General features: G+C 35.5%; 2 protein-coding genes across 5 annotated transcripts in view; one reads left to right on the top strand and one right to left on the bottom strand.

Annotated features, from left to right (window-relative positions):
* Nucleotides 1-3,591, top strand: part of JADE1 (jade family PHD finger 1) — a 64,719-nt gene extending 61,128 nt beyond the window's left edge. The window contains exon 14 of the transcript XR_012587280.1: nt 762-3,591. The gene's annotated coding sequence lies outside the window, so the exon portion shown is untranslated. The remainder of the gene's footprint in view (nt 1-761) is intronic.
* SCLT1 (sodium channel and clathrin linker 1) overlaps nt 1-27,307 on the bottom strand; it is a 49,476-nt gene that overhangs the window by 10,006 nt on the left and 12,163 nt on the right. For 2 of the 4 annotated variants that reach the window (XR_012587282.1, XM_074589052.1), the window contains exons 8-19: nt 26,152-26,217; nt 23,649-23,719; nt 18,987-19,077; nt 18,726-18,817; nt 16,875-17,052; nt 13,393-13,491; nt 11,666-11,737; nt 10,618-10,692; nt 9,970-10,115; nt 8,892-9,084; nt 8,464-8,562; nt 7,306-7,502 (exon numbers count right to left, since the gene is read on the bottom strand). Coding sequence is in view for 2 of the 4 variants with exons in the window: in XM_074589052.1 (XP_074445153.1) it covers nt 7,306-7,502; nt 8,464-8,562; nt 8,892-9,084; nt 9,970-10,115; nt 10,618-10,692; nt 11,666-11,737; nt 13,393-13,491; nt 16,875-17,052; nt 18,726-18,817; nt 18,987-19,077; nt 23,649-23,719; nt 26,152-26,217 (1,379 nt within the window). In the remaining 2 variants the exon portion in view is untranslated. The remainder of the gene's footprint in view (nt 1-7,305; nt 7,503-8,463; nt 8,563-8,891; nt 9,085-9,969; nt 10,116-10,617; nt 10,693-11,665; nt 11,738-13,392; nt 13,492-16,874; nt 17,053-18,725; nt 18,818-18,986; nt 19,078-23,648; nt 23,720-26,151; nt 26,218-27,307) is intronic. The other 2 variants (XR_012587283.1, XM_074589053.1) reach the window with 1 other exon arrangement.

The following is a 27,307-nucleotide window of genomic DNA, read 5'->3' as shown; positions in this document are numbered from 1 at the left end:
TTCCTTTAGTATTGCTGATCTCACTTTCTCTCCTGTCATTTATTCTTCTCAGCTTAAGTCTGAAGGACTATAGAGCTTTATACACAATGCCGTAAGGTAATAAGAACAGTCCTTCCCCCAGTTTATGGCCATAGGAACCGTTTTTCTAGATTACAGTACTCCAGTGAAAGCAAGAGCATTTAAAAAATACGTGTATGTATTCCCCATCTCTTTCAAAAGTAAATTCCTTCAACTGAAGACAAGAAACGTAAGAGAAGCTGGAAGCACTTGATACTATTATTTTAGCACAGCTGGCTAAGGCAGCTCACTGAAGTCCTTTGCTGTTTTGGGACATTCAAACTAACGGGGGATCTTGGATCACTGTGAAGTTGGAAGCCCTGTCGATCAGCAACAACATGGATTGCTTCTGTTTCTTACCAAATTCCACACAAATTTGTGGGGAAGGGACACTGAACACCAAAATAACTTTTAAAACATTAAATCTAATTCTGACTTGGTTATTTAGGTTACTTAAAACAATGTTCCAGATACAGGGTGAGAAAAAAATCAAAACAGAAAACTCAAGTAAGTGTCAGTTACTAAATTAATGAACATGTAATAGTTAAATAATTCACCAAGACTTAAAAGCTTTTTTTGTGTTATGAAACAAATTACCTTTAGAAATAAGTTTGCTAGTTTTATAAAATTTCAATACTTGTCTTCTTACTATTTTCCATTTAAACACGTATAAAGACAGTGAAAGATGACTTTTTGCCTCTCAGAAGTCACTTCATTCTACTGATTACTCCTGGTCAGAACTGAATCGGTGGTTCAATTGCAGACCCTAGCAGAGATGCAGCTGTCAAAACGCAAGCCTGTTGAAACACAGCAAGTAACCAAACCAATTCAACTAAAATTAAGCGTTAATATGCATTTCCGTCTCAAAAGCCACATCTGTCCTTCGGTCTTGAGGTGGCCTGACCCAGCTGGCAGGTAAGCCCCCACCCAGTTGCTCACTTACTCCCCCCGAGAGGAATGGGGGCAAGAACCGGATGGGTATAGGGGTGAAAAAACCTCATGGGTCAAGAGAAAGGGTGTTTAATAAGTGAAGGGAAAAAAAAATTGCAAAAGCAATCACTCGTGACCAGTAGACCAATGCCCAGCCAGTATCCAAACAACAGTGACTTTGGAAGAACTTCCACCTGGTTTTATTGGTGAACATGACATGACATGATACGGGAGATCCCTTGGGTCAGCTGAGGTCAGCTGTCCTGGCTGTGTCCCCTCCCAGCTTCTTGCCAACTGCCAGCCTGCTCACTGGGGCAGCAGAGGCAGGAACAGAGACGCCTTGACGCTGTATTAGCACTGTTCAGCAGCAGCTAAAGCATTGCTGTGTTATCAACACTATTTTGGTCATGAATCTAAAACACAGCACCATACAGGCTGCTGTAAAGAAAATTAACTCCATCCCAGCCAAACCCAGTACAGGTCTTTAAGAAGCATTAAATTCACCTTAACTTAAAATATAAAATTCCCCCAAACTTAATCTGAGGGTGATAGTTTTTGTATGTACTTATCAACACATATAAACAGATATAGATTAAATCAATTTTTTACATACATACACATTCTTAGAGAAAGAAACAACCTAAATTCAATAGAGAAGCCTTAGAACAATTAATCTTTAAATAAATATGAGTGCTACACCACTTTTTTTACAACCTTTAACAGTAATCATTTATTTGCATAGCTATTTTATAATTGTAAATATTTGCTGTCTACGTTCACTTCAGTAAATGTCATTAGAACTCAAAGTACATCTAAAATGGATGCAACCAAAAGTCAGCACAGCTTCGTTTCATAGTCTGCCAGATTAGGCGTTTTGCAGGAATAAAGAGAATAAACAATCAGCCATGAGTCGTTAGCCATGCTGCCAAGAGCAATGTTTTCATTTGGAGCGATGACCTATGTTGCAAGAGGCACTGACCTTCTTAGTTGCCTTCAAGATTGACTTTTGGCACAAGTATATTAAAGCAAAACTGGTTCCTTGCCCTCTTGCAAGGTAAAGGTGAGGTCTATTACCAGTAAATCCTTCTAAAAGCGTACAGCATCTTAAGATGCTTAGAGGGAAGAAAACTCTTCTCATAAATGAAGACTGTAAAGTATTTTTATGAAGAAAATGGTGGAGTTTAGTCTGCAAGTATTCAATGCATTGCCTACTGTTTCAGTGCTGTTTTTTAAATCCAAGTTCAGTTTTATAGGCAACAATTGCATGTTTAACTTTAACTGAGACCCACATGTCCGAGACAGCACAGAATAATTTTCAGTAAAGTCTGAAAGTAAAAATTTATTTATCAATATTTCTACCCTATCTACTAGATTCTCATATTAAAAAAAAAAAACAAAACACAAAAAACCCATAAAACCACTCTGCTGTACTGTTCCAGGCTGCAAAATTTACTTTTCCTTCTTAATTTTTTTTAAAGTTAAAAATCCCCTAATGTTCGCTGATATTCCTTCTCTTCTTAAAAGTATTTATTTAATGTTTCCTTTATGTATCTATGTATTACACCTCACAAACAAAACACTACAGACTTAAAAGATGACAAATGAGCAGCACAGAATATGGGAAAATTAGCAGCTGGTGCTGGGAAGTTAGTAAAGAAGCCAAAATGTTTCAGACACCTTCATATGGAAAATGAAAGTAACAAGGAGAGAACTGAAAAACAGCAACAGATTGTGAATTTAAGGCAAAGGAATGGGAAACACCTACACTAACAAAAGGGACACTGACTCAATCCTTACGAGAGCTTCAACAGCAAACTTCTGGTGAAATGCAATATCATCTGCTTTTATGTAAAATACCTCCCTAGTATAGATGGCTATGACTTTGTTAGGAAGTTTATAACTTCCTGAAAAACATTCACTTATAAAGCACATTACTATGCTGTAAGAGTAGTAATTTTTATTCAAAACTGAAATTCTGCTACATGTCACCAACACAATCTCTGGATTTGCTCATATATTTACATGAATCCGATGTCACTAACATCAAACAGTGACTTCATGAGTGACTTCATGAAGTGCCAAGGAATGTCTCAGACTGTCCTCAAAATATACTAAATAACCACCACACGCTGCTGAACTTGGAGAGCTCTCTATTTAAATCCAAAAAGAGTATGTTAATATCTTCATAGCCTTGCTACCTAGTCAAGACAAGACGGAGTTTCTAAGGAAGGTATTTAATTTTCGTTACGAGCTCACAGCTTAACTAAACCTCTTAAAATGACATAAAAACGTATGTACATAGGAAAGCTCGGTTAACATCGGCCTTTCACTTGGACCCTGCTGTAAGGCTTGGTGCTACCATTTCCTGGTTTAGCCTCAAGAGGACTTTCAAACAGAGCCTTTCATTCAATAGATCCTGCTTACCCACCATCAGTCTATTATGTAGTGGTCTTGCTGATATTTCCACGATAAATGCATTTGCTCCCAGAGTTTTTTTTGCTTTTTAAATAATCAGCAACTTTATTTTAGTTCACAATGAAGCAAGAAGTGATTTGCTAGTCTGTACTTGCACTCAAAATACTTACTCAAAATGTTATTGTGATAAGATTAAAATAAATATGATAATTATTCATTTATAATATAAGCAAGGCCTTTGCATTGAATTAACTACTACAGTGTAACTCAGGAGCTAATTTTCATACCAGCTGCATTCTGCGCTATATAGCTAGGTATCTGGTAATGCATATAACATGAAAAATAAGTGGTCTTTCAATTTTCTAGATAATATTTATAGGTTTTATTATAGCCACTTGTCACTAATCTCAGAGCATCAAGGCACAGATTTAATTATGAAATTGCTTATGTCAGTTTAAATTACAACTTTCTAGCAGAGAACAAACTTGTTTCTATTGCCAGTTTCCTTGTCAAGGAGAGCAAGTGTCTGATAAAAACTTCTGTTTCTAGCTTACACAGGATGTAAAAGCATCACCTATGACATCATCTTAAAAAGTAACTGACTTTGCTTTTAGACTCGCACCAAAATATCTACTGAAGTCACAGAAAACCATGTGGACTTAGTGTAGACTTACAATTTTTAATGAGATGAAGGCTTTTTTTTCTATTCTGCTCATCAGCCAGTATTCTCTGATACAGGACGTTAAGTTATTGCAGGAGAGTTCCAGATAATGCCACATAGGCAGTCTCTCACATAAACAGGGACGTTTTCAAAATTTACTACCTATTTTTCATGCAGATGCACAAAGCAGACTTCCTCTCATGTCTGTTATATTTTCTATGTCAGCATTCTGCTGCAGATAAATAAGGTCTAAAGCTTTTGGTCCACTATAACAACATTTTAATACTTAACATTAAAGCATTAAGAAGGAAAGCAGCTGTTTCACAGACAACTTTAGATGTTTCGGAAGTCGGCAATTTTTCCCTTTTAATTGGAAGTTGCTGAACTACATTCAGGATCTGGTTATAAATCTAGATGCTCAACTGTGACGGATTTTGTAGTTTCATTTGCAGAAAATAAACTAAAAGTTTAACAGCTTATATTTACCTTAGCGTGAAACACTACAAAATGTTTTTCCTCTAGTTACTGCATTTACAAAAGATGTCAAAAAAGCCTTAGTAAGACCCAGCTAATTACCTACAGCGCAGCTACACCACTAAAATTGTCAGTGAATAAGCACAGCTCCCTGTGTCTCACAGATGTGCTCAACACTGGGATGACTTCTGAAACAAGACTTTTTGCCTTTTTAAAGATCTGTTCAGTAATTTTTGTAAAATGCAATGTATTTTAAGGCAAAATAAAGCCAGCCTATATCTGGACAGATAAGGTAAAAAACCTGAAATGGTTTACTTAGGAGAGGTAAAACTGCCCAGACTGATTATGTAGGACTTGTTTTTCTAGAAAAAAAATGGGCAAAAATGTTACCTCCAATTGGATTTAGTATGACTTTGAACTGCCTGATGAATTTAAACTGAACTAGTTATCATAGGTAACAATCCACTACTACTACAATGTGTTCTAAACACGCAGAAAAAGGAGCACTTGAAGAAACGAAAAGCAGATGAGTGAAGCTGCTAGTAAAACAGAAAGGTCATCAATAAATGTTCTATCAATCATTCTTGTATTTCAAGCAGGATGGAACTCATAGCATTCCTCTATTTGGGCAGACAATAGGTACAACTACTCATGACAGACACTGCGTCACTTTAAAGAGGAATGGAACAAGTTTCAAAGGGAAGCACTACTACGTACAAGACTGCTATTTATGAAGTTCAGTGGAGGTCAAATTCACATACTTTTCTAAAAAAGATGGAAAACCAAGTTAGAGCAGTGACAGGGTAGATTTGTTGGAGGCAAGATTTCCAGGAAGTTATTTTCCTTGCTCGTGTTTAGAAAGTTGGGTTCTAATTCCACTCACACCACTGGCACTCTGACAACTAAGAAGTGTCAAGCTATGCTTACAAAAATCGTGACTCAAAAAATTGCATAGGATACTGGAAGTATTATGGTGCGAGCTGAGAATACGTAAAGCCATTATAACAATAAACCATGAAAAATCCAAAGATTACTCCAAAGGAAATAAAATCTAGAATTCACAGGTTTCAAATTTTAAGAGGGCGAAAATTTTGCTTCCTTGTTAACATGATAGTAAGCAACTTCTAAAATCAGTCTGAGCAAAGAATGAGTGCATCCCATGCTTTCAGTGACTAAAGTTAAAGGATCATTTCAAATTAACGGAATTGCATACCCTGAATTTTTCTTCCAAAAAACAATGAAAGCACTTCCTAAAAGATAATGATACATGCAACGTTTTATTCTTCTCTAACCATTTTAATTTTAAAGAAATGAGACTTATGAAATCAGTCTTCCTCGTCTAGAATTTACTGTATACCAGTCTGTCAATCTCCTCCAACTTTAAACCAATTTTGAAGAGGAAGAGATCTTGAGGGCAAACTTGTAAGAAGTTCTATAAAAATATCAGGGTAATTTAATCTCCAATTTATAGTCTGCTTGATCTAGCAGAGTTTCCTGAGCTTAAAAAAAAAAAAATCAAATAAAGGATGAGGCAAACATATATCTTTGCCTCAGTTGAGAGAAAGGCCATTTAAAACTTGGCCTCCATGGAGCAGCCAGCTGGCTAACCAGAGTGAGCGAGCGAGTGTGTGTCAGCTCACAACTAGCCACAGTTTGGCTGTTACTTGCCAGCCAAACATAAGACACATGAGGAAGCTGAGGTGGAGGAAGGCAATACCAGAAAAGGAAAGACACTACAAATCCACTGTGCACAGATCAATTCATTTACATTTTAACACTGTGCAATGTGTCTACACGCTGAAAAGGAAAACCAAGATGAACATAGATGCCGTACCTGCTTATTTCTCAAACTGCTCAGTGTGGATTCTGAACATTTTTTAATGGATACTAACATCCAAGTAGAAGCAAACACTATCTATAGCAGTATGCATTTAGAACAAAGATGAGTTTGTATAATTTATTTCAGACATAACTTGCAAATGGCTAATTTCTCACTGGGACACTTCCTTTGCTACTCACTGATTTCCAGTAACTTCATTGTCTTCTCTAAACCAGTTGGTGTCTGTCTGTCTATAGGCTCACAGGCACCAGAAGCACTTGTATTCCCCAACATCTAGGAATGATAAGTAATCTCTATCTGTGTCTCTTGCGTGAGATGTCCTTGTTATCGTGCCCTTTCAAAACTGAAAATATTCTTATGTTCTGTGCTGGGAATACAAGTACCAGCTAGTTACCTGGCAACCCGTATGAATTAAGAGAAAAGTAAAGTTTATACCTCATTTTTGCTTAGGGCAATCACAAAACTCATTTGTATCCGCGTTTATGACAGCAGCTGCTCAAAAGAGAACATTAGATGTGCATCCCAGGTTTTTTCCAGCTTATTTTAGAGACTCATTCCACAAGTGATTTTGTGGTGACTGTTCTGAATAGCTATAAATATAGAGGTTTTCATAATCCAAAGCTGAAATTCTCTAAATTGAGCGTGCTATATCTTGAAAGAGAAAATTAAAAAGAATATATTTCATTTACTTTTTGTTGTTACAAAATTCAAACACATGAACAAGATGCGAAATTTTTATTTCAGTGCTTAGCTGCTAACTTCATAAAACGCATTAAAAGTTCCCTTTAGAACACTCTTGTTTTGCTGGAAGTGCATCATCTAGTCCGGAGGGTTTGCTCTTGATGGTTTAACCACAGGCCTATTGCCATACACCAAACAGTAACTAAAACTGTAACAGCTTCCAGAAGAGGAACAAAATTGCACTTACTTTAGCTTACTGATCCTGGCTTCTGTAGTTTCAGTAAGATTTTTTGTTTCTTCTTTCCACCGATTTGTTGCTTTTTGCTGAGCTACTAACAGTCGTCTAAGTTCAGCAGTAGACTTTTGACTGGTGTCTTCCATTTCCTTAAGTCGAGCTTCATATCCATGCTCCTTCACAGCATGCTCATGCTCCATTGTGCTTATCTAGAAAAAATACAAATTGGGTACAATCAAGTCTCTCAGTTTTTTTACTTTTTTTTGGTAACACTTGAGTTAAATTTACAAACATTTGTTGAAAGCATGTAACATACAATAATTACACTTGTAATTATATGCTCAAATAGATACATGTTCCCAAAGCCAATTTAAGCAAATAGTACAACTGACAATAAAGGATAATGAGCTGCGTATGCTTATTTTTGTAAATAATCTTTATCCTTCTCCCTCGTGTTTCTCCACAGAAAGACGTTTGTTCTTTTTCATCTAGCTAAAATGTGTTAGGACTTTCTTAACTGCATCTAAAATCCTTTGTACATCTGAGGAAAATGAAAGCAAGCAATAAATCTTATCTGTGACTATAGTGGAAGCCTGTCTGATTAAAAGTGAGACAGACAAAGATCTGGTATATGCTTTATAACCACTACCTATCTGTTGCAAGATTCTCATCCTTTGTTTTTAAACTATGTTTGACCAAAGGGTTCTGGAGTTGGAACAAGGTTTCCTATTTAATTTGACTGCTTCCTCTATCTTGTGCAAAGTGGAAACCGGATCTGAGATGGCCCCCATTCCTAACTTGCAAAACTCCTTATTGAAGTCTTCTTCATTGCTGCAGGTTCTTAGATCCCTTTTCAGTACCTTTACGCTCCTGGAGTTCAGAGCAGAGGGGAAAGGACCAGATTTACATGTTTAGAAAGCACATCGAGGATCAAAGCTGTTACTCCCCGCAGAAGGCAAAGGTACCATGAATCTGCTGAGGTTACTGTCAATTCATTATCCCACCTGCAGTCTGTTCAGGTGCATTTAATGGAACGTGTTCAAAAAGAACATCCATCTTTCAGCTTATTAACTTGTTTGCAACTGTTCATATAGAAAAATGATCTCTGTCCAGAAAATACAGAACCAAGGTTTGACAACCACAGTATTAAATTACTTATTAGTTACACACTGCTCTGACAACATGGTGGACGTCCAAGTAGAGGAACACTCTGGACTGAAAGTCATACGGATATTCCTGACGCATTACAGACAATAGGTAAATGAAGATCTGCAATGGGAATAAGTGAAATCACTTGAAGGAAAACATGTTATTATTTAATCTATTAATCTTACAAAAAGCAAAGAATATTTGGGATCTTCTTATCAAGCAGAATTTAAATACATGTTAAAATACCATTTTATTAGCAGAGATTGAGTTACCCGATAGATTCTGAGGACACACAGTGCTACAACAAAATTACTTTTAAGCAGAAACCAGGAAGTGTCATTGAAACTTTCATCCTTAATTTAAGCTTTCAATGATTTTCTCTTAGAGCTGCTGCCTTATTAAGCAAATATCGGTCTTACGTTAAAATAAAAATAATATATAAACCACACCTTTATTTTAGCTTTTTGTTGAGCTTCTATGGCCAGTTTTCTCAAACCCTCCATTTCTTTTTGCAATTGTTCATTCTCTTGCTGAAGTTTCAGCCTTTGTTCACTGACAAAGGCACTCTTTTCTCTTTCTGAATCCAGAATGCTTTGCAATTTAGAGATAGCTTCCTGGCAACGAGATTTCTCTTCTTCAGAGCTGAAAGAGAAGAAAAGTCTTGTTGCAACTCAAGAGTTGAACAACTACTGTACTACAGAAAAAAACTATACTGGGACAGATCTTTGGTCTGACCTAGAAGAGCTGTTCCGCTGCTTGTCCCTGAAAGTGTGCATTAGCTCAGTATGCTTAATGGGCTTGACAGCTAGAACTACCCACAACTCCGCAAAGAATTTTATCAAGATGACAGAATTCATAAAACCAATCTAATATCGTAGCAGTCTCAGTAAAATGACAGTGTGAAGCAGAAGATTTTCATTTTTATAACATTTCCAGATCCCCAACTGAGGATCGCTCTGGCGAAGTGACAGGATTTACGAGCATCGGAGTACAAATATGACTGAAGCTTCTAGAGAATCCTACACTTTTCATGTTGAAAATGACAACCTGGTCTAAAAACGTGTACCAGATTGTACTTTTTGCCACTGTATTACTGGAACTGCAATAATGTCTATTAGCTCTGAACACAAACCTGAAATTCAGTATGCTATGTAAACAGTGTTCTGCACGTACCAGGAGATACCACGCTGTAGATCAATTTATAAGTAATGTTTCATAGAGTAACTTTTCTTACAAACAGTATTTAAAAATGCAGTAAGATTCCAAATAATATACTCCTATTTTCATTTTTTTGTCAAACAATGCTTGCAGTTCTCATCTTGTAAAGAAAATCTTTCATTCTATAGCGCGTTATCCCCTTTCATTCTTTTATAGTGATTCATAATTGCCCTTGCTTCAGAATTATGGTATCTTGATACTATTCCTGCTACTGGTTAAAAAGATGTGACAAAAACCTAACACATAATCAACAATTTAATTAGTTTTCCATTGTTTTCTATTCCAATTTCTGCAACATCCATTACTTACTTCATTTCCAGTTGTTTCAGCTTATTTTGTGTTGTCTGTAGACTTAGCTGAAGGTCACCTTTCGTAGTTTCTGCAAGTAAATATTTCTGATGCAGTTGCTCTAGTTTTCTATTGTCGGATTCATGTCCTCTGTCTTCCCTGTACATCTGAAGAATAAACTCACATGTAAGATGATCTTACCTCACACTGGTGATTGGCAGTTAGTGCTAACAAGGAGGCTACTCCTCATTTCCAGCGATTTAAAACAAAACTGAATTTCTATCATTGTTGCTGCTACTTGGAAAAAAAGTTCTCAAAGATCTGGCATTCATTTAGTTTTCTGTCTATTGAGCCTGAGTGTAAGTGGAATATGTACCAACATTCTTTTGGATTGCGTCAAACATCTCACCTTTTACTTTCTACACTTTTCAAAGAACCCTCTTTTTCAGTTTAGTATTACAGCTTTAAAATGCTTTCCAGATTAAAAAAACCACACTAAAGTAATTACATGAAAATTTACAATTATGAAAATCTACTCAAAAAATAAAATAAGAAAATTAAGGGAACAAAAAACACCATGAAAAATGGGAAAAATCAATATAGCTTTTCCTTCTGAAAAGAGATCTTAAATGTCATGTAAAAATGTGTAAATGCATGCAATTGCCTTACCTTTTCAAGTTCTTCTTCCACTGCTCTCTTTTCTCTAATGGCTCGTTCAATTTGACTCTGTTTTTCTCCACATTCCTATTTTAAAAAGTAATTTTAAAATAAATTTAATAAAAAATTACTCAAAATAAAAATTCAAGTGCCAAAGCCAATAACCAGCCATTGTAAATGTAATTCTTGGTGCTGGTATGAATGTATTTGATTAGCTTTACCTGCTCATTATTTTCTCTATAGGATCAGTCTCATTCACTATAGAATATATATATATATATATATTAACTTATATTCACTAAGACACACAAAATGAAACCTTTTAAAAATAAATTTAATCCATAAATAGGTGCATATGCACCAACCTCTTCTGGTCTCCCACATAATTTGTTACAAATTCGTGGTTCACTCAAGAATATGATGATTGTGATGCACAGACTTTCTCTTAGAATACTTTATCAACTTTCATACACTTCATTTCTATATACCCAACTATAGATAAGCAATACTCAGCTTTCCATCCTTTATTTATTATCTTTTAGAAACACGGATACTGAAGAAAATACACGGGAAGTATTTTCTAGAGCAAACAATCTCCCTGTCAAGATGCTTGTGAACTATGATAAGAATATGCATAACTCAAGGAATAAAATTACACAAAGAAATGGGTGGATTTGCAGAACTGTATTATTTCATGCAGCCAGGCAAGTTCTCAGTAAGATATGCTTTTATATATATAAAGCAAATTTGTACATTAAAAATGAATTTTCAAAGCAAATATCCTTTACACCTAAATATCAGTCTCTGCACTGACTGTTAAGACACTGCACACAGTCACTTTCATCAAGTAGCATGAAAGATGCTGTATGTTGCATTAATGTCTGGAGACATGCAGGATATAAAGTGCTATGCATTAATGAAGTGTAGTCCTAGACCATTACCCATAAATGATATTTTACTTTACTTACTTTTACCTAAATTTAGTATTTTACTTGATCAACAAAACCTAAGAGTCTCAAATGTTTTGCTATCAAAAATACTTTCATCAGTCACACCATACCATCTGAAGAGCTGAAAGTTCTTCTGTTAGTCGAGAAATCTGCACATTATATTGCTTCTTTGCAGAGTCCACCTGTGATCAAAAACAAAGTCAAACTAAAAAATGAATCCCATGAAGTATTTTTCCATCCTGTTTTTATATGGATGTATATAAATATGAAAATATCTGGGACTACAATGACTGACAAATCTTACTACAAAAACGTTAGAAGAATGTTTATTATCAATCCATACTACTTTAAGTGAGGGCGTTTTGAAAAAAAAGCAGAAAGGAAGACATCACAACAAGGCCTTACAAAAAGAACAGTAAGATTATCGGGGACGTTGGTGTCCATTAGATGCAAGTTATTTGCAGTTTGTGTAACAGATATTTTTAGATTGCATAACAAAGTATTTTTTAATACCTAAAGAAACATGACAACTCATAGTTTAAAATCTTACTTTTTATGCTTTTGATAGATCCACTTTTACTGAGATAATTTCAAAATAACAAATAGGACATTTCTGAATTTCTAAATTGTGGTAAGTGAATCATTGTCACAACTGGAGTGCTTATCCTAGTTGCTCTTTAGCTCTTGCAACTTCTTCAAATCGTGTATGACATTAAATATTGCAGTTTTACGTAATCCACACAATTTTTGTCATTCTTTCAGGCAACCACCAAACAGAAGGCACAAGCCATCTTTATCCTCATTTTAAAGGCTCTGAAAATTTAGGCAGTATATTCCTGAAACCTCTCGAAACGAAAGGATTGGAAAGAAAAATAACCCTTTTATCCCTATACAGCACCTATGCACATTGTGTCACAATGAAGAAAGTGAAAGGAGGCAAAATCAATTAACAACACTGAAAACTTAGAAACAAGGTAATTGCTTTACACTGTTGTCCACTTGCAACAAAAGACATTGCCAACACATGCCTGTAACAAGTCTTTCTTTCCTCTGGAGTTTGCCTTAAAATGAAGTAAGTCTCTTTGACATGCAGCTAATTACTGAGAACCTCCAGGTAGATTAGTCTGCATTTTAACTGCAGATGGGACACAACATGGAGAAAATTAATTTTGAGACTAGTCTTTTATCAGGAGAGCTTCAAGTTTTCATCTGCTCATAACAATAACAAAAGTCATAAAGAGGCTACAACTTTTTTTTTAGTCATTTCTCTACCGAATTCTGATTTCTAAGTGTGCTGTGATATTGAGCCTTTTGATTGTTAGCTGTATTTGGTAGAAGAGTCTTACTTGCCTAAATGGGGGAATATTTTTAAGTACCGAGATGCCAAAAAAACGATGGTATAACTTTCAACAGGTCCTATCTTCTGAACATACGTGATAAGCTGCCATCAGCAACTTCCAAGATGAGGCTACATATCATAAATTAAATACCTTGATACCAATACAATGCTCAGCCTGTTAACATGCTACCGACCAGAATCTCTCAAATTGAAGTGCCATTCTTTTCATCTTCACAGTGCAGCCTTCTCTATAGAAGTGTCTGCACCGACAACAACACTTTCGGTTCTTGAGAGATTTAAGAATATCATTTACTTTGGAAGAATTTATGTCTAGATAACAAAGCTAAAGAGTATGGTACTGTCAGCATGCTGCCCTGCTACCTATATTTTCAAAACACTTCTAAGAAAATTGGTCACGATGGCCATGTACCATCAACAGCTTTTCACGCTGAGGAAAACCAAAAAATCTTCCCATTCTTTCTAAACATCTAAACTTACTGCCTTTCTAATTCTTGCAGCAGTATCTTCTGCAAGTTGAGACATTTCATCTTTCATTTGTTTGATTTCCTCTTCCTTTTGTTTCTCCCCGAAGAGTGCCTAGAAAGAAATAACAGCAAGATAATATTTCAGCGGTGACATAGTATCTAGCACTGAGAGAAGAAACCACAGTCACTGTTCAAAAAACCTTTTTGCCTTTTTACTTTGGAGTAGCTGACAATAAAACACAACAAAAAAACAAGAACAGCAGCAACGTTTTGCACTAAATGCACATTCCTGTAAATCAGAACCACACAAAAAGTTAGTGTCAGTAGATGCATTTTTCTATTGAGACTTATTACTGGGACTTTAAGATTTTGGCTGGGCATGGAATTATACAGAAGAAAGCATAGGAACTCAGACCAAAAGGCAGAGCTACTCTACAATGTTCTCATCTGGGGCCAGGATCTGTAATAAAAAAATGCCAACAATGATGCCTACAAGTTTTCTGTTAGGAAACTGAATACCTGTACACACACACCCCCACACCCCCACCACACACGTGCCCCTACATATAGCTAAGCATTTTTTATGGTTGATATATTAAATTAATCATCTCCCAGAAAATGAAAAGTAAAGGAATAAATATTTATAAGCAACTAAGGAATGTGTATGCAGTCCCTTTCATGGTGGAAACCAATGAACCGAACAGCTCTTTAGCATAATGAAATGGTGAGAATTACAGAAAAAGGTGTAGCACAGAACTCTTCCTCCGGAGGATGTAAGAAAGCTACTGATGTTAAAGTATAATAGGAGATACTGGTCTGAAAAGGTTACAGAATATAGAATTGTCGATGGGCAAGATAAAAAATCCTAGGTGGCACATAGAGAATATGGAGATAGATAAAGGGAGAACGACATAAAAACGTCCCTATTGGATAATATAAATTCAGCCTATAGAAAGTTACTCACTTCAGGCAGTAACATGCCACTTCATCAGTCATACTCTCTTTTACTGCTCCCATTCAATTCAGCTTTGTCTTTGTATTTTATTTCTCAAACTAGTCTTTTAAGATTCATCTGATGTCTTTTTGTAAGCTTAGCTTTGTGTGCTTTATAATGTTAACATAACAGAAGCAGCATTATTGTGACAGGCTGTTACCCCCTCAAATCTCTTACAGAGCAGGGAAAAACCTCTGTGCATACAGTTTAAAACACAAAGAGTTAACTAGTATGTATATTATACTGCATTTTTTTATCCTGTTCATTAATAAAACTTCCTGGTTTAAAAAATTAAGGATGTTTTAGCCAGAGCAGGAAATTAACAAGTGTCTGTGAATTACAGTTTTTCTTACTACAGTATTTATTCTTATTCCGTATTAATCTAAACTGTTACCTCTAACAAGCCACTTATTTATCTCTTACTGTTCACTTACTGTCTTAGAGATGCAATTTACATCACAATAATTTTTACTGGGCCACTTCTTTCTGTCAACTTCACGTGAGTTCATAGCAAGTGGCATCAAATGATCTGCTGAACTACTTTTGGATGAAAAATAGTGTTCTAACACTGCTCTGATGTACTAATACTCAGTAGACTGGAAATGTGATTTATACTCCCTACCAGTAATTTTCAAATGAAAGAGCATTTTCTGGTTTTTCAACACTAAAAAAATGACTCTATTTTTACCTTTCATTCTTCATATTCTTCCCACTATCAGGCTGTAGGAGAATGCTGTTAAGGATCAAAATTTCTTACTAAGAAAAAGGAACTGACAAGTCCAAAGGTGGCCATCAAGAGCTGGAGGATGTAAAACTTCATTTTTCACCCCTTTCTGAACCAGAGCCTAATCGGTAAAGCAAATTGTAGAGGATCAGTTCATAAAGCAAATGAGATGCAGAAATTTATAAGGAAATTACGAGAAGGAAAAGATGCCACCAAAGGGTTCCTAAATGCCTACAAATATATGGGAAGAAAGACTATAACAAGATGATAATCATCTTCTGTATAACAAGAAGAATCACAGACGTTTACTTACAGTAATGACCAGAACCCTAAGCTTTGTCAATTATTTTAATCTATTCTGGTAGCAGGATCTCTTTAAAGAAGTTAGTTCCCTTTTCTGTCAGTAAAAACAAGGCAGGTCTGCCTCCTTTGGCACAGAACTGAAATCAGCAAGAGCAATGCTAACTTTAATATTCCAAAAGTTAAAACTAAAAAGCTAGATTAGATATTCAGGAGGCTCCTCAAGTTTGAAAAGCAACTTTAAACTAGAAAGGAGCATTTATCTCCTTTACTGCACAGCAGTTCAACATGTTAGCCCAAACAGAAGCAATTCTAAGACTCTCCACTTATTCCCACAAACATCAACTTGAACTAAGGCTTAGCATTAAATAACAAAGAACTCATATTAGACAAAAATTTACCAAGGCCTGTATCCCACCCTCCTAAAGGGGCAAACAGCAGATACTTCAGGAAAGTTGAAAACTGGGAAAACAGGGTGACTGTTTTTTTTTGATCAACAGATACATCAAGACTTGCTGGATTAGAGCCTGTTCTTTAGGAAGTTACTGGATTGTCCTGTCATGAATTTGACTGTTTTCATATCTGTACTTTTGGCATACACATCATCCCATGACAGTTTAATCACATATTGCATATAAAATTTGTTTTAAGGCCTCTTCACATGTCTAGTTTTCTTTGTTGACTCCTCCTGCACTTTCCTTATTCTCCTATGTCTTGCCTGAAATGGGCTCATGAAAACTGCACATGAAGGTGTTTAAAGGCATCTTTATTTTTAACTCTCATTCTGAACATTCTATTCACTGTATTGAGTACCACTGAGGACTGCGTGAATGCATTCTTAAGAGACATTCACACCATCTCCTAAACTGTTTTTTGACTGTTAAGACTAAATACAGCACCCAGTATGGCACATTTGAGTTTCTTCTTCCATTTTATAAGACACTAATAAACATCTTTGCACTTTTTTCCGCGGCTGTAGGCTTCACCCACTCATTACTCAGTCACTTTTCCATATTTCTTCTGAATAATTAAGATCGGAACACAGAACTCACTCTCTTGGTGACCACACAACAAAAAAGTCCTTTAGTCTTAGCTCTTCTTTCCTAACCATTAGTAAGTTATACATTCATAACAGGACCTTTACTCTGACAGCCCGATTTGTTTATAAGTATTCAATAAGAAACCCTGTCAGAAATTTTTGAAAATTCACATTCTGGTACAGTATTATCACTTAGATCACCTTTATCCAGGCACTCAGCATATTCTTTGAAATGCAGACTGTATGACAAGTCAAAGTAATGTATAGTCATATCACAGTTTACTGTCTTACACATTACTTATTTTAGTACAACAGACATAAAAGAGGCTTGGTTGTGTATGCATGCATGCCTCTAAGAATACATAATCAGGCACTTCACAACTGTAAGCGATGAAAAGTATTCTAATATCTAAGAAATATCTTCATCCATTGCCTTACCTGACTTTTTTGTAGATTAGCTTCTTCTAAGAGCTGTATGCAATCTTGGACTTTTGCAACAGCATCATACTTCTCCCTTTCTAGATTAGCATACTTTGTCTGAAGCTCTCTGATTTGTTTCTCCAGGGCTGTTCTTTCTGTTCTCAACTGTTCAGCGTCTTGGACAGTAACACGTAATCTATAAGACAGTAATAATTTTACTCATTTAACAATAAGATGCTAAATTAAGACACTAATTATTTGAAACTAAATTAACAGGAAGTATTTATTCATAAGTTGCCAAAACTGCATTCCTGGTTTTCTGCTTGTTTTTGAACAGTGTCTTTGAGTTTAATATTCATTGAGTCCTAGAAAGAAACAGAATTAAAGGAGTTAACTCAGATATCTAATCTCAAAAGATCCTTAGAAGAATGTTGCTATCCTGGGATGCATCACTGAAAATGTTCTATATTAAAGCAGAATAGAACAGCCCCAGAAGGAATAAAGTTTTCCTCTGTGGAGGAAATGGAATAATTGGATGTGGGCAATGAAGTTGCAGCCATACCATTAGAACAAGAAAACCACTGATAATTTTACAACAGCTCAGGAGTTCTTATTGTTTAATTATGATTGCCAGTATTGGCAGGCAGGAGAAAGGGCAAGAGAGTCTCAGAGGTATCCTCAAAAACATCTCAGAAAGTTCCACAAGAGCCTCTGGTTCAATAAAGTGCACGGTTCTAAATATCCGTAGTGAGTACTCTGGCAACACTTGGGCTGCCTTTTCACACAGCCATGCTTTTTTAAATTTTTTTTTAACTTTCTAACATGTTTGTGATAAAAACATACAAAGGCAACCACTCTATTTTTGTAGAACCAAAGCAGAAGTATTGTAGAACCAAAAGCTTCCAGAAAATAATAAGACTAGCTAATTCCTTAAGACATTCTAAAATAAACTGAAGAGCCTCCACAATGCTTAGGCCAGGGAAATTAATCCAGTAGAGGTAGCCACACAAGCCTGGGCAACTCCTCAAGGCAGTACTTGACCACATAGTCACAAGGTTGGTTATTTGGTTTCTAGAGTTATTGAAGAGTTTGCTAATCACGCTCACAAGGCTGCGACCAAGAAGGGAAGATGAACAGTCACACAATTATTTCAATAAGAAATATACAAATTCTTCTTAGCTATCAGGTCGTTTGACTAATGTTAATAATTCAACAACTGTTCGTGACACTTCAATCAAAATCACTGTGCCCAGCTAAGTGTGGTATCCTTGGAAAGTGAAGGGAGAAAAAAAAATTCCACAGAAGAACCTGATTATGTCATAAATCTTCCAGTAGATAGTGCAGGAATTAAAGTTCCACTCCTTAGCAGGTATTCAAACTACTTTTGTAACTAGCATTTATTGTTAAGTGTGCTTTAACGGTTTTATTACATAATCCTTTTAGTATAAAGATTGCTGAACTAAAACCTGAAACCAAATCTTATTTAACATAGAAAGAAATGTCTGTATTCACCTCAAAGTCAGCTACTTTACATAAACATTTTCAAATTTCAGTGTGAATGTTTTTCTTTAGAACGCTGCCTAAAACTAATGAGAATTGAATAACTAGAATTTATGCGCTAGAATGAAAAATACACGCCTCATTTTGTCAAGTGGTCTGTTTTATCATTTTAAAGACACTGAAATCAAAAGCTGTTCTGAAAGGCTGCAGAATAGAACAAATAAGGTAAGAGAGCACCCAAGCATACGATATCTGTGTTTTGAGAAAACAGAACTGCTCAGAAACACAAAACCAAGAAGCTGAAAGGTAGGCAATATTTTATCTCACTTGCATGTATCCTGTTATTAACACCCAGTGAGCTATCTTTACCTTGCTTCTAATTGTTTTATACTAGACTGCATTTGCTGCAAGCGTTTGTCAGATGCTGTTTCTCTTTGCTGGGCAGATACCACGTCTTCTTCCTAGAAAGAATATACGTATTATCCAGTCATCATCTGAGCTTCCCTGAACAAAATAATATACTAACATAAAACAAGTTAGAGAACAAATTGCGATTAATTTAACGTCAGCATTCAGATAACTGACAAGTCATTCAATTACAACAGAAGATTATTCCTTTCTCTAGAATACCTTTCTCTCCAATTGGCCTTGAAGCTTCTCTGTCAATCTGGTCATTTCATCAACCTTAGCATTTGCTGTCCGCCCATCTATTTTGGCTTGCCTGTACAAAGAAAACAGTCTATGAATTACATTTCAATTATCATCGGGGAAAACCCCAACTCCATTACAACTTTGTTGAAATAGCTGTGAAGGGCAGTCAGATTTCATAATACTGTTCTACAGGGCAGAAAAGCTTCTTACTATGTGGCACAGTGAGAGAGGAATACCAAATTCATTAAACAATTGTCTTGTGGAAATTACATCTTACAGATAGCTTAACAAGAAGGTGTTTGTGTTGATTAAATATTTGGGATAAATAATTGGCCAGAGATACTTAATAGAGAATTTTTTTTCAGAATTAGATTTCACTTTTTAAAGCAAGTTGTTTAGGAATTGAAAAAAAAAATCATTAACCACTTCTGAAGAATTTAAATGATGTGTTTGTGATCCAAAGAGGTTTGACAAGCTGAAACAGCAAAGGAAAAAATTAAAAAAAAGGACTAGTTAATGAATTGGACTTTCTCCCCAGTAGAAAAGCTCATTGAAATGAGCGACCCTCCTACTTCTCTGACTTGGGAACAGGAAGACAGAGAGAGTCCTTCAACTGGGGTGTAACCTAATTATTCAGGCTGCATGTTAGGCTAAATTTAAAGACCAATGGTTGAATGTATGATAAAGTTAAAAAAGAGCAAACATATTTGATAAGCTAATGCAAACTGGAGCACTAATAGCCATGAAAGAAGCTAGAAAATGTTTAATACTGTTAAATATCAACGTCAAGCAAAAATTCCTTATAGAAATAATTTCGATTAATGGCTTAAAAAACAAGAGCATATTATATGAAAATCTAAAGCAAAATATACACGATCCCAGCAATTTTACAGCAAATACTTAATTTCAGCTTAAACAGGAAAGCTAATTTTGTTATAATTTCTTTAAAAAGCAAAAGCAAAGAGAACAACGTTATTCCCAGACACATGGTTCTCATCGCAGGTCCAAAACTTTGACCTTACTCCATACGAATCACGCACCTTTCTCCTACAAAAAGTACTGTTAAGTTTATGAGGACATTAAGTTGCTTTCCCCAAAATATTTAAAATGTGCTGTAAACCAAAACAAAATAAAAACTAAAAACTCAAAACCCAGCATAAGAAGGCAAAAATAAGAAAAATAACACAAAGAGGACATAAAACTCAGAACAGCTTAAGTATTAAAAATGCATTTTAATGATCAAATTCAGATTCAGATCATATTCAGACGTGTGTGTTTAAGAGGCAAAAAATTGATTCTGAAGAGCTGCTTTTATTCTTCACTTCACTTAACATAATCTTGGCAAGTTATCACTGTTTAAAAGCTTTAGGATTCTGAAATGCAGATACCTGCCCTAGCAATCCCAAATTTCCATCTTAGCAGTGCCAACAGAGCTTTGAAACACTATAGCACTAATAAATGTTTTAATAAAAATTCTAGTGTATAAATAAGTGAAGTCTGTTCACACCTCAATTCTCTATCGAAATGGCATCAAATATTACACTGTTTCCACGCATGGCAGATTATGACCCTTTAATAGCTAGCGTAATAGTATATAAATAGTATGTAAATAGTACAGTGTAACTGTACATTTTCTATTGAGATTATGTTAACACTGATGAGAAGCAATGGCTCAGTTCTCAAGCACTTCTTAGGCTGTTTTTGCCCAAATTTCAATTTTTTATTTTGGGTAAGGTCAGCTTCTAATCCAAAGAATAAAAGCTACTATCATCCTGAAAATAACTTTTGGCAGAACTCTTAATTTTGTCTTCTTTTTCCCAGATTATTTGCCAAAAGTTAATCTCGCAGTCTTCCTTTAGGCGTACATACTGGAGCAATGACAATACGTCAGGAGCACGTTTAAAGTGTTTTATGGATACATATGTCAGATCGTATACTTGGCTATATATTAATCTTAAAATACCTAAAATTTATCAACACACATTTATAAATTTAGCAATATCAAAAGTTCCAAGATTACACTCAATCTAGGCCATACAAACCTAAATCAGAAATCTAGTGTTCTGAAATGAGAAGGTGACTATTCCAGCCCTGTGGATACTTAGATGGAAGTCTAAATTCACTCACAATTTCATTATTTATAAAAGAGCAACTAATCAAAAATGTGCATATATATTTGGGCAGGTGTGAGTAAAAGTTCAGCACAAGATGATCCACCGGCTTTCAGTCAGTCCCAGGGACTTCTACCTTTTAATATACCTTTTTCCTCAAGCAGTTTAAGCAGAAAACATGCACTTCCCTTCTACCATCCGTGATCAGTTATATAGACAGTTATACAGATCCTTGTGTGTGCGCGTGGCTATGAATCAAAGCATTTGGCCATTTCAGTTGTCACGCCATATTCTAAATTATTTGATCAAAGTGGAATAATTAAGGAAATCATCATGTTTGTAATTTTGACAAAAACATAAGGAAATTATAACATCTGTAATTCTGACAAAAACACTCAACTGGCTGCTCAACTACAACCTGAATAATTTTAAGTTGGGGGGGGCTTTTTTAATTGTTTGTTTTTAATCAAAACCACTGAGTGTTAGAAATGCAATTATAACCTGAATATTGATAGCATTTATTGAATGTCTAAAATAGGTTCAGTTAGTGCTAATTCCTTTCATACCCACTTATTACATGAGTCAATGTAAGCATGTCAGTGTGAGACCAAGGATTTACAGATGAATGAGACACCAAACCAGGAATTCAATACACTAATACCCTCTGCAAGGAAAGAAATTCCAAAAAAGTAGGGATATGAAAATGTTCTTCTTTCCCTTTTAAGAATTAAATAGTAGCATGCACAAGCAAATTGCATGTGATGACCAAGTTTGGAAATACTTTATTTTAGCAAATACCCTGAATATCACCTTAATTTTAATTGCTTGTCACATTATCCTTCTCCAAAACACATGATTTTTGGAAATAGTTTTTCCATGGAAAAATCTTGGCTAATAAAAATGAGAGGTGCTAACATGTACCTCTCAAAAACACATCTTCAGTAATTGAGGTAACTTGGCATTTGTAAGCAAGTTATGGTCCTAAGTTTATTGTACAAAGGAAATCTAAAAATAAACATGGTTTAAAACAAAATTCTTCTAGCAAATAAGCCATAACATACCAGGCAGGGGGTGAAAGCTTAATACTAGAAGCAGCTAATTTTTATTGCTGTAACAGCAAGAAAGTTTGGATACAACCCATCTTGAAAAAATGACCAATTTTTAAGATGGTTATTAAATATTCAACAGTGACCAATATTCAGTGCTAATGAATCTGTTCATTCACTCTAAACCTGTATCTTTTACTGTGGGTATTGTGACACAGTAACTTTAAGATCTACGAACAGTACAACCAGACTCATTAAACAGATGACGAAATCTATATAACACCCAATCTTTACAGTGCTAAGCACATAGCATTACAACAGACATCAGTTGCTCTTCATGTAGTATGTTGTGTGGGTTTGGAAGAGAGAGTCGGAATGCAGCTGTTTTTTCTTGGAGGGATAAAATCAGTATCGGCATGTCTTCAGCCAATCTAAGTTTCTAGATACCACGATAACCTGCAAAGGCTGCATGCAAATGTGAGTGCATGAATGCACGCGCATGTATACACAGGGCCATCTTTAACTGTTTACATAAAAATGGAAATTATTTTTACTATTTTGGGGGTGATGTTCTTTAAAATCAAAAGATAAAACTAAAACATCATAGCAGTCCAACCATATTAAATATTTCAATCACAGTATCAAAGGAAATTGCAATCACTAAAATCAAAGGAAAATGTAATAATTAAACCAAAACATAAGTACACCATAAACTTTAAGCTTACAAACTTAAAAGTTTATTTTAAAAAGCTTATTTAAAGCTCTAGGTAATACTATACAAAAAAAAAATCACTGGTTGATAATGAACCCATTTCCTTTTTATCGTCAGTCCACAAATCCACTGTTTACTGAAATTAAATTTAGTTTGACCTCAACCATCACTAATTAGAAGAGTTAACAGATACAGTAAACTGGCATTGAACAGACTTTGGCTGTAAATACAAATAGTAATGAAATTGTGTTACAGGTATTTTTATCATTTTCCTTGATATACTTCAGGAATATAATTAACATTTCTCTTACCTCTAACTTCCAAAGAGCCTATGGTTTAGAGCTCTTCATTGAGAAACAGTGAATGAAAATTTTATTAAAACCACTGAAACTTGAAACTACTTTGAATATTCACATTTCAGAACTGTAATGAGTCATTATGTAACTGGATTTTGAGCAAGTTGTATTCTAATGAAAACCTATCTTCAAAGAGAATTTTGTTGTGATACTCACACCGTGCTGCTTTTAAAATCGTAGGTCAAACATTGAATACTTCAGGAAAGAGCTGAAACAAACACCACTAACTGGAAATATACTACCCTAACACTAATGATGCACACATTTCTAATAAACTTAAGAGGCATTAACTGAAAGCATTGTAACTATCGCTATCAAGTCAGTTTGCAGTACAAACAAGGCTCATGATACAGCAGCAAGTTAGAAAAAGCTATAGAAAAGATATTTAATAATTTTTTTAATTGCCTGGTTTATACCTCAGTTGTTTTCGTAGCTGCTCTAGTTCCATATTCTGTTCTGTTACAGTTTTCAGAAACTGTTGATTGCTCTGCAAAATAAGGAGATATTTGTAACATGTTATTTATTGTATTGAAAAATGTTATATATTCAGAATTGTTGTAGGGCATTTCTACAGAATATAATACCATAAAAATAGCCAATAAGGTCTACCTAACACTGTGGCTTGTCTCCAAGTGCCAAGGTTTAGGTAGAGTATTTTAGAAAGGCAAATGCAGAGTGATGTTACCTAATCCTCCCCTTCTTTCCACATATTTTGGTACTGCAAGAACTTCCTGAGATGAGAATTGCAATAGCTCAGGCCTACCATCTGCATTCCCATCTAGTTTAGGTGTCTAGAACACCTTGTGACAGTGAATACCAGAGTAGAACACATATTGCTGGAAAGAATTCCTTTCTTTTAGAGACAAGAAACAATGCCCAATTGCTCCTCCTTCATTTTCTCTCCTAATAATTGCTAATACTCTTCTTGGTTTTTTGACTATTGCTAAGAATTGTTTTCAGACACTTCCTACTTCTGAAACACCTATTCTGAGTGGTAACAGATTCAAGACCATCACAGAGTACTCAAAGGGAAAGCTCCCTCTTGCCCACATGCATTATTTTGTTTTTGTTAATACCAGCAAAACATCTGATAACGTTGACTCAGATACTCAACATTGTAAGATCTTTCTGCAAATTTCTGCAGTTTATTTTAGTTTTCACTACCCTAAATAGTTTAACATCAGTAGTGAACACTGTTGCCTCAATACTGAATCTCATTTCCGTAACATTTATAAATATGCTGAACAACTCTAACCTGAGCACATGTAGGAAACACAGCTGTTTTACCACAATGAAAAACCTGAGTAATTACTCTGTCTCTTCACTTCCAAGTTTTCAGTCTGTTAGTTCAAGAAAGGGCATGCTTTTTTATCCCATGACATCTTTATGCCTTTGGTAACAGCCTTTGCCAAATGTTTTTTGGATAATGCAAACAAATGGATTACCATTATCTCAACATCATCTGTTTCATCTCTTTCAAAGAGCTCACCTATTTCACTCTCTCCTCTCCACATCATCTCTTTACAGTTTTATGATTTTAAGCATTCAGTGAGTCTGGCTTTTTGAGGTACCTACTACTGATTTGCTTGTAACAGCAAATCATTCCGTAACTTCCAAATCCTCAGCAAAACTGCTTTACAAGCTCATAATTGTATTTGCTTGAGATTGCTTTGAGACAGCAACCCCCCCATAATTATCTTTAGTATCTATCTTTAGAGAATAATTACTTTTGAGAGCGTTACTAACTACGTAAGGCAAAAGTTCCTCTCTGAATGCATTATTTTGCTTTTATTAATACTACTGAAATAACTCGTAAACAGGACAGCTACTTGCAAGACACAGTTCTATAGTAATCTGCAATATACTACTTAACATTGGTAAGAGGTTGACTGGAATATTGTACTATTTCCAGCATCGCAGTTCAAGAATGATGACACAGTTGGAAAGAATTTAAAGGTGAGCAAGGAGAATGAGTAGACATCTCAAAAACGTTGTCAAAGAACATTTAAAAACTTGACTTGCTTGAACAGAATAGAAAAAACGGGGAAAGGGAAAAGATGGCGCTATAAAAGTTTTCAATAGCAGAGGCACCATGACAAATAACGTAGTAATCTTTCCTTCATGCCCACAGTAGTTCACACCAAAGAAACAGGCTTATATTTTAACAAGAGGTCAGATGTGAGGAAAAAAGGTGTGATAAAGCAATAAAGACAGAATAGAATAGACTGGCTAGAGTAGGTTAGGAGTCATTTTGCGCTGCCAGTATCCAAGACAAACATTTATCAAAAATCACACAGGAATCACACCTTTCAGAGAAGAAGCTACTCAGCCAGATACTTCCCCAAGCCTTTCACCTCGATTTTTTTATGATATTGAAATCATTTGTCAGTCCTGGAGATCCCAGGCTAAAGCTTAGAGACTAAGAAGCGTCACAATCTAAGGATATGGATGAAGCACTAGACGATGATTAGAGCTCAGAAAAATCCCTGAAAAGATCAAGGACAGACACTGACACCAGCAGTGCCAAACTAGGAATCAATAAATATGTGGCAGAGTTAGCCTATATAAGGGATCATCATTTAAGTTTTTTCTTTGTGAAGATGGTTTTGAGTGTGTGACTGAAGTACGCTCACCACATACTAGAATTCTGAGTGTAAGCTTACCACTGACTTCTTGAAGAAAGACCTCACATAACATTAAGAGCTAACCTCTCAGCCACTCTGACCTGCGGTTTGGAGCTCAGGACAAAAGCCATTACTAATTGATTTTTGACTGGTTCCTAGAGAAGCCTGCAAATGTGAGTGGCACAATTCCTCTTTCAACCAGATATGTATGAAGGACTTTTTGATTTTCTTTTATACTTTGAGGATCTAGTAGGAAAAAAAAAAAATAGGTCACTGTTCAGAAGGTTCTACTTACCAACTCTATTTTCTCATTGGCTATATGCAGTTGCCGAGTCAACTGTTGAAAGCCAGTCAGTTGATCCTAAAAAGAGAATTCAGAGCTTCCTATAATCATTATCATCATAAAGAGTATATAATTAGAGTTTTATAGTCAACTGAAAACATTTTCAAAAAAATTTGTACATGTTGCGGGAAATTCAATATGCCTTTGTAGGTTTTAATTAGATTGCTTTTAGTGGTTGACCTAGGAATCTGGAACATCAGATTTACTACTGAAAAATGCATCTGAATTACACTCAGTTACAAATTGCCTCCTTCCAAAATTCACACACTTACTATCAAAATATGAAAGCATGCATGAGTAGTGCCTTTAAAGAGCCACACAGACCATGATGCTACTATAAGCAGTTTTGCTAAGCACAGCAGTAGATATGTACCTCTTAATTAAAAAATGTCTGTATGGACACGTTTAAATTGCTCTTTGCCGTATAGGATGTCTTGTGTTCATACAAAAAATTGTTCAATTAAAATCTTGAATCCCTGAACATGAACTCGTCATCCTAGGAAAACTAGCATAACACAGAAAAATCACCTGCAGCATGCCAAGTGTCTTCAGAGCATAGAGAGGACTCAAGTCCCCGAGCTGGAATATCTACTAATAGTGCTGTATTTATCTAACAGTCTCAAGGCCAAGCACATGCCAAAAACCTAACACCTCCCTTATTTACTACGTGCAACCCTTACAACAATATTCTCTCCCATCTTTGCTTTCTGACAATTCTAATTCTAATTGGTCTCACCCATTTCTATTTACTTCTCATAGCTATTTTCTGCCCCTCCGTTAAAAGCAAACCCTTTTTGTGGGAAACCAGTAGCATTTAAGAATAAAAGACACCTCAACCTCATTCTTGTTACAATGGCATTAAAATCCACCAAGAATTTAGTTACCAATGAAAAGTGGAATCTGACAGCCCTAAACCCTCCTACAGCTACCAATGACTCTGTATGCTCTATTATGTGGATGTCACCAGTAACTGACAATGCAATACAAGAAATAATCTAACAGAAGGAACAGGAGCAAAAAGTTGGAACTACGCGTAGATAAGAAAGCCCTCATAACTATTACTTGAAATGATTATGAAACTTCACAGAGCACAATAGCTGTACAGATA

This window comes from Larus michahellis, chromosome 5 (assembly GCF_964199755.1).
Source record: "Larus michahellis chromosome 5, bLarMic1.1, whole genome shotgun sequence".
In the NCBI taxonomy this organism is placed as follows: Eukaryota; Metazoa; Chordata; class Aves; order Charadriiformes; family Laridae; genus Larus; species Larus michahellis.
Note: the sequence above shows the minus strand (reverse complement) of the source record. Positions and strands in the feature narration are given on the sequence as shown.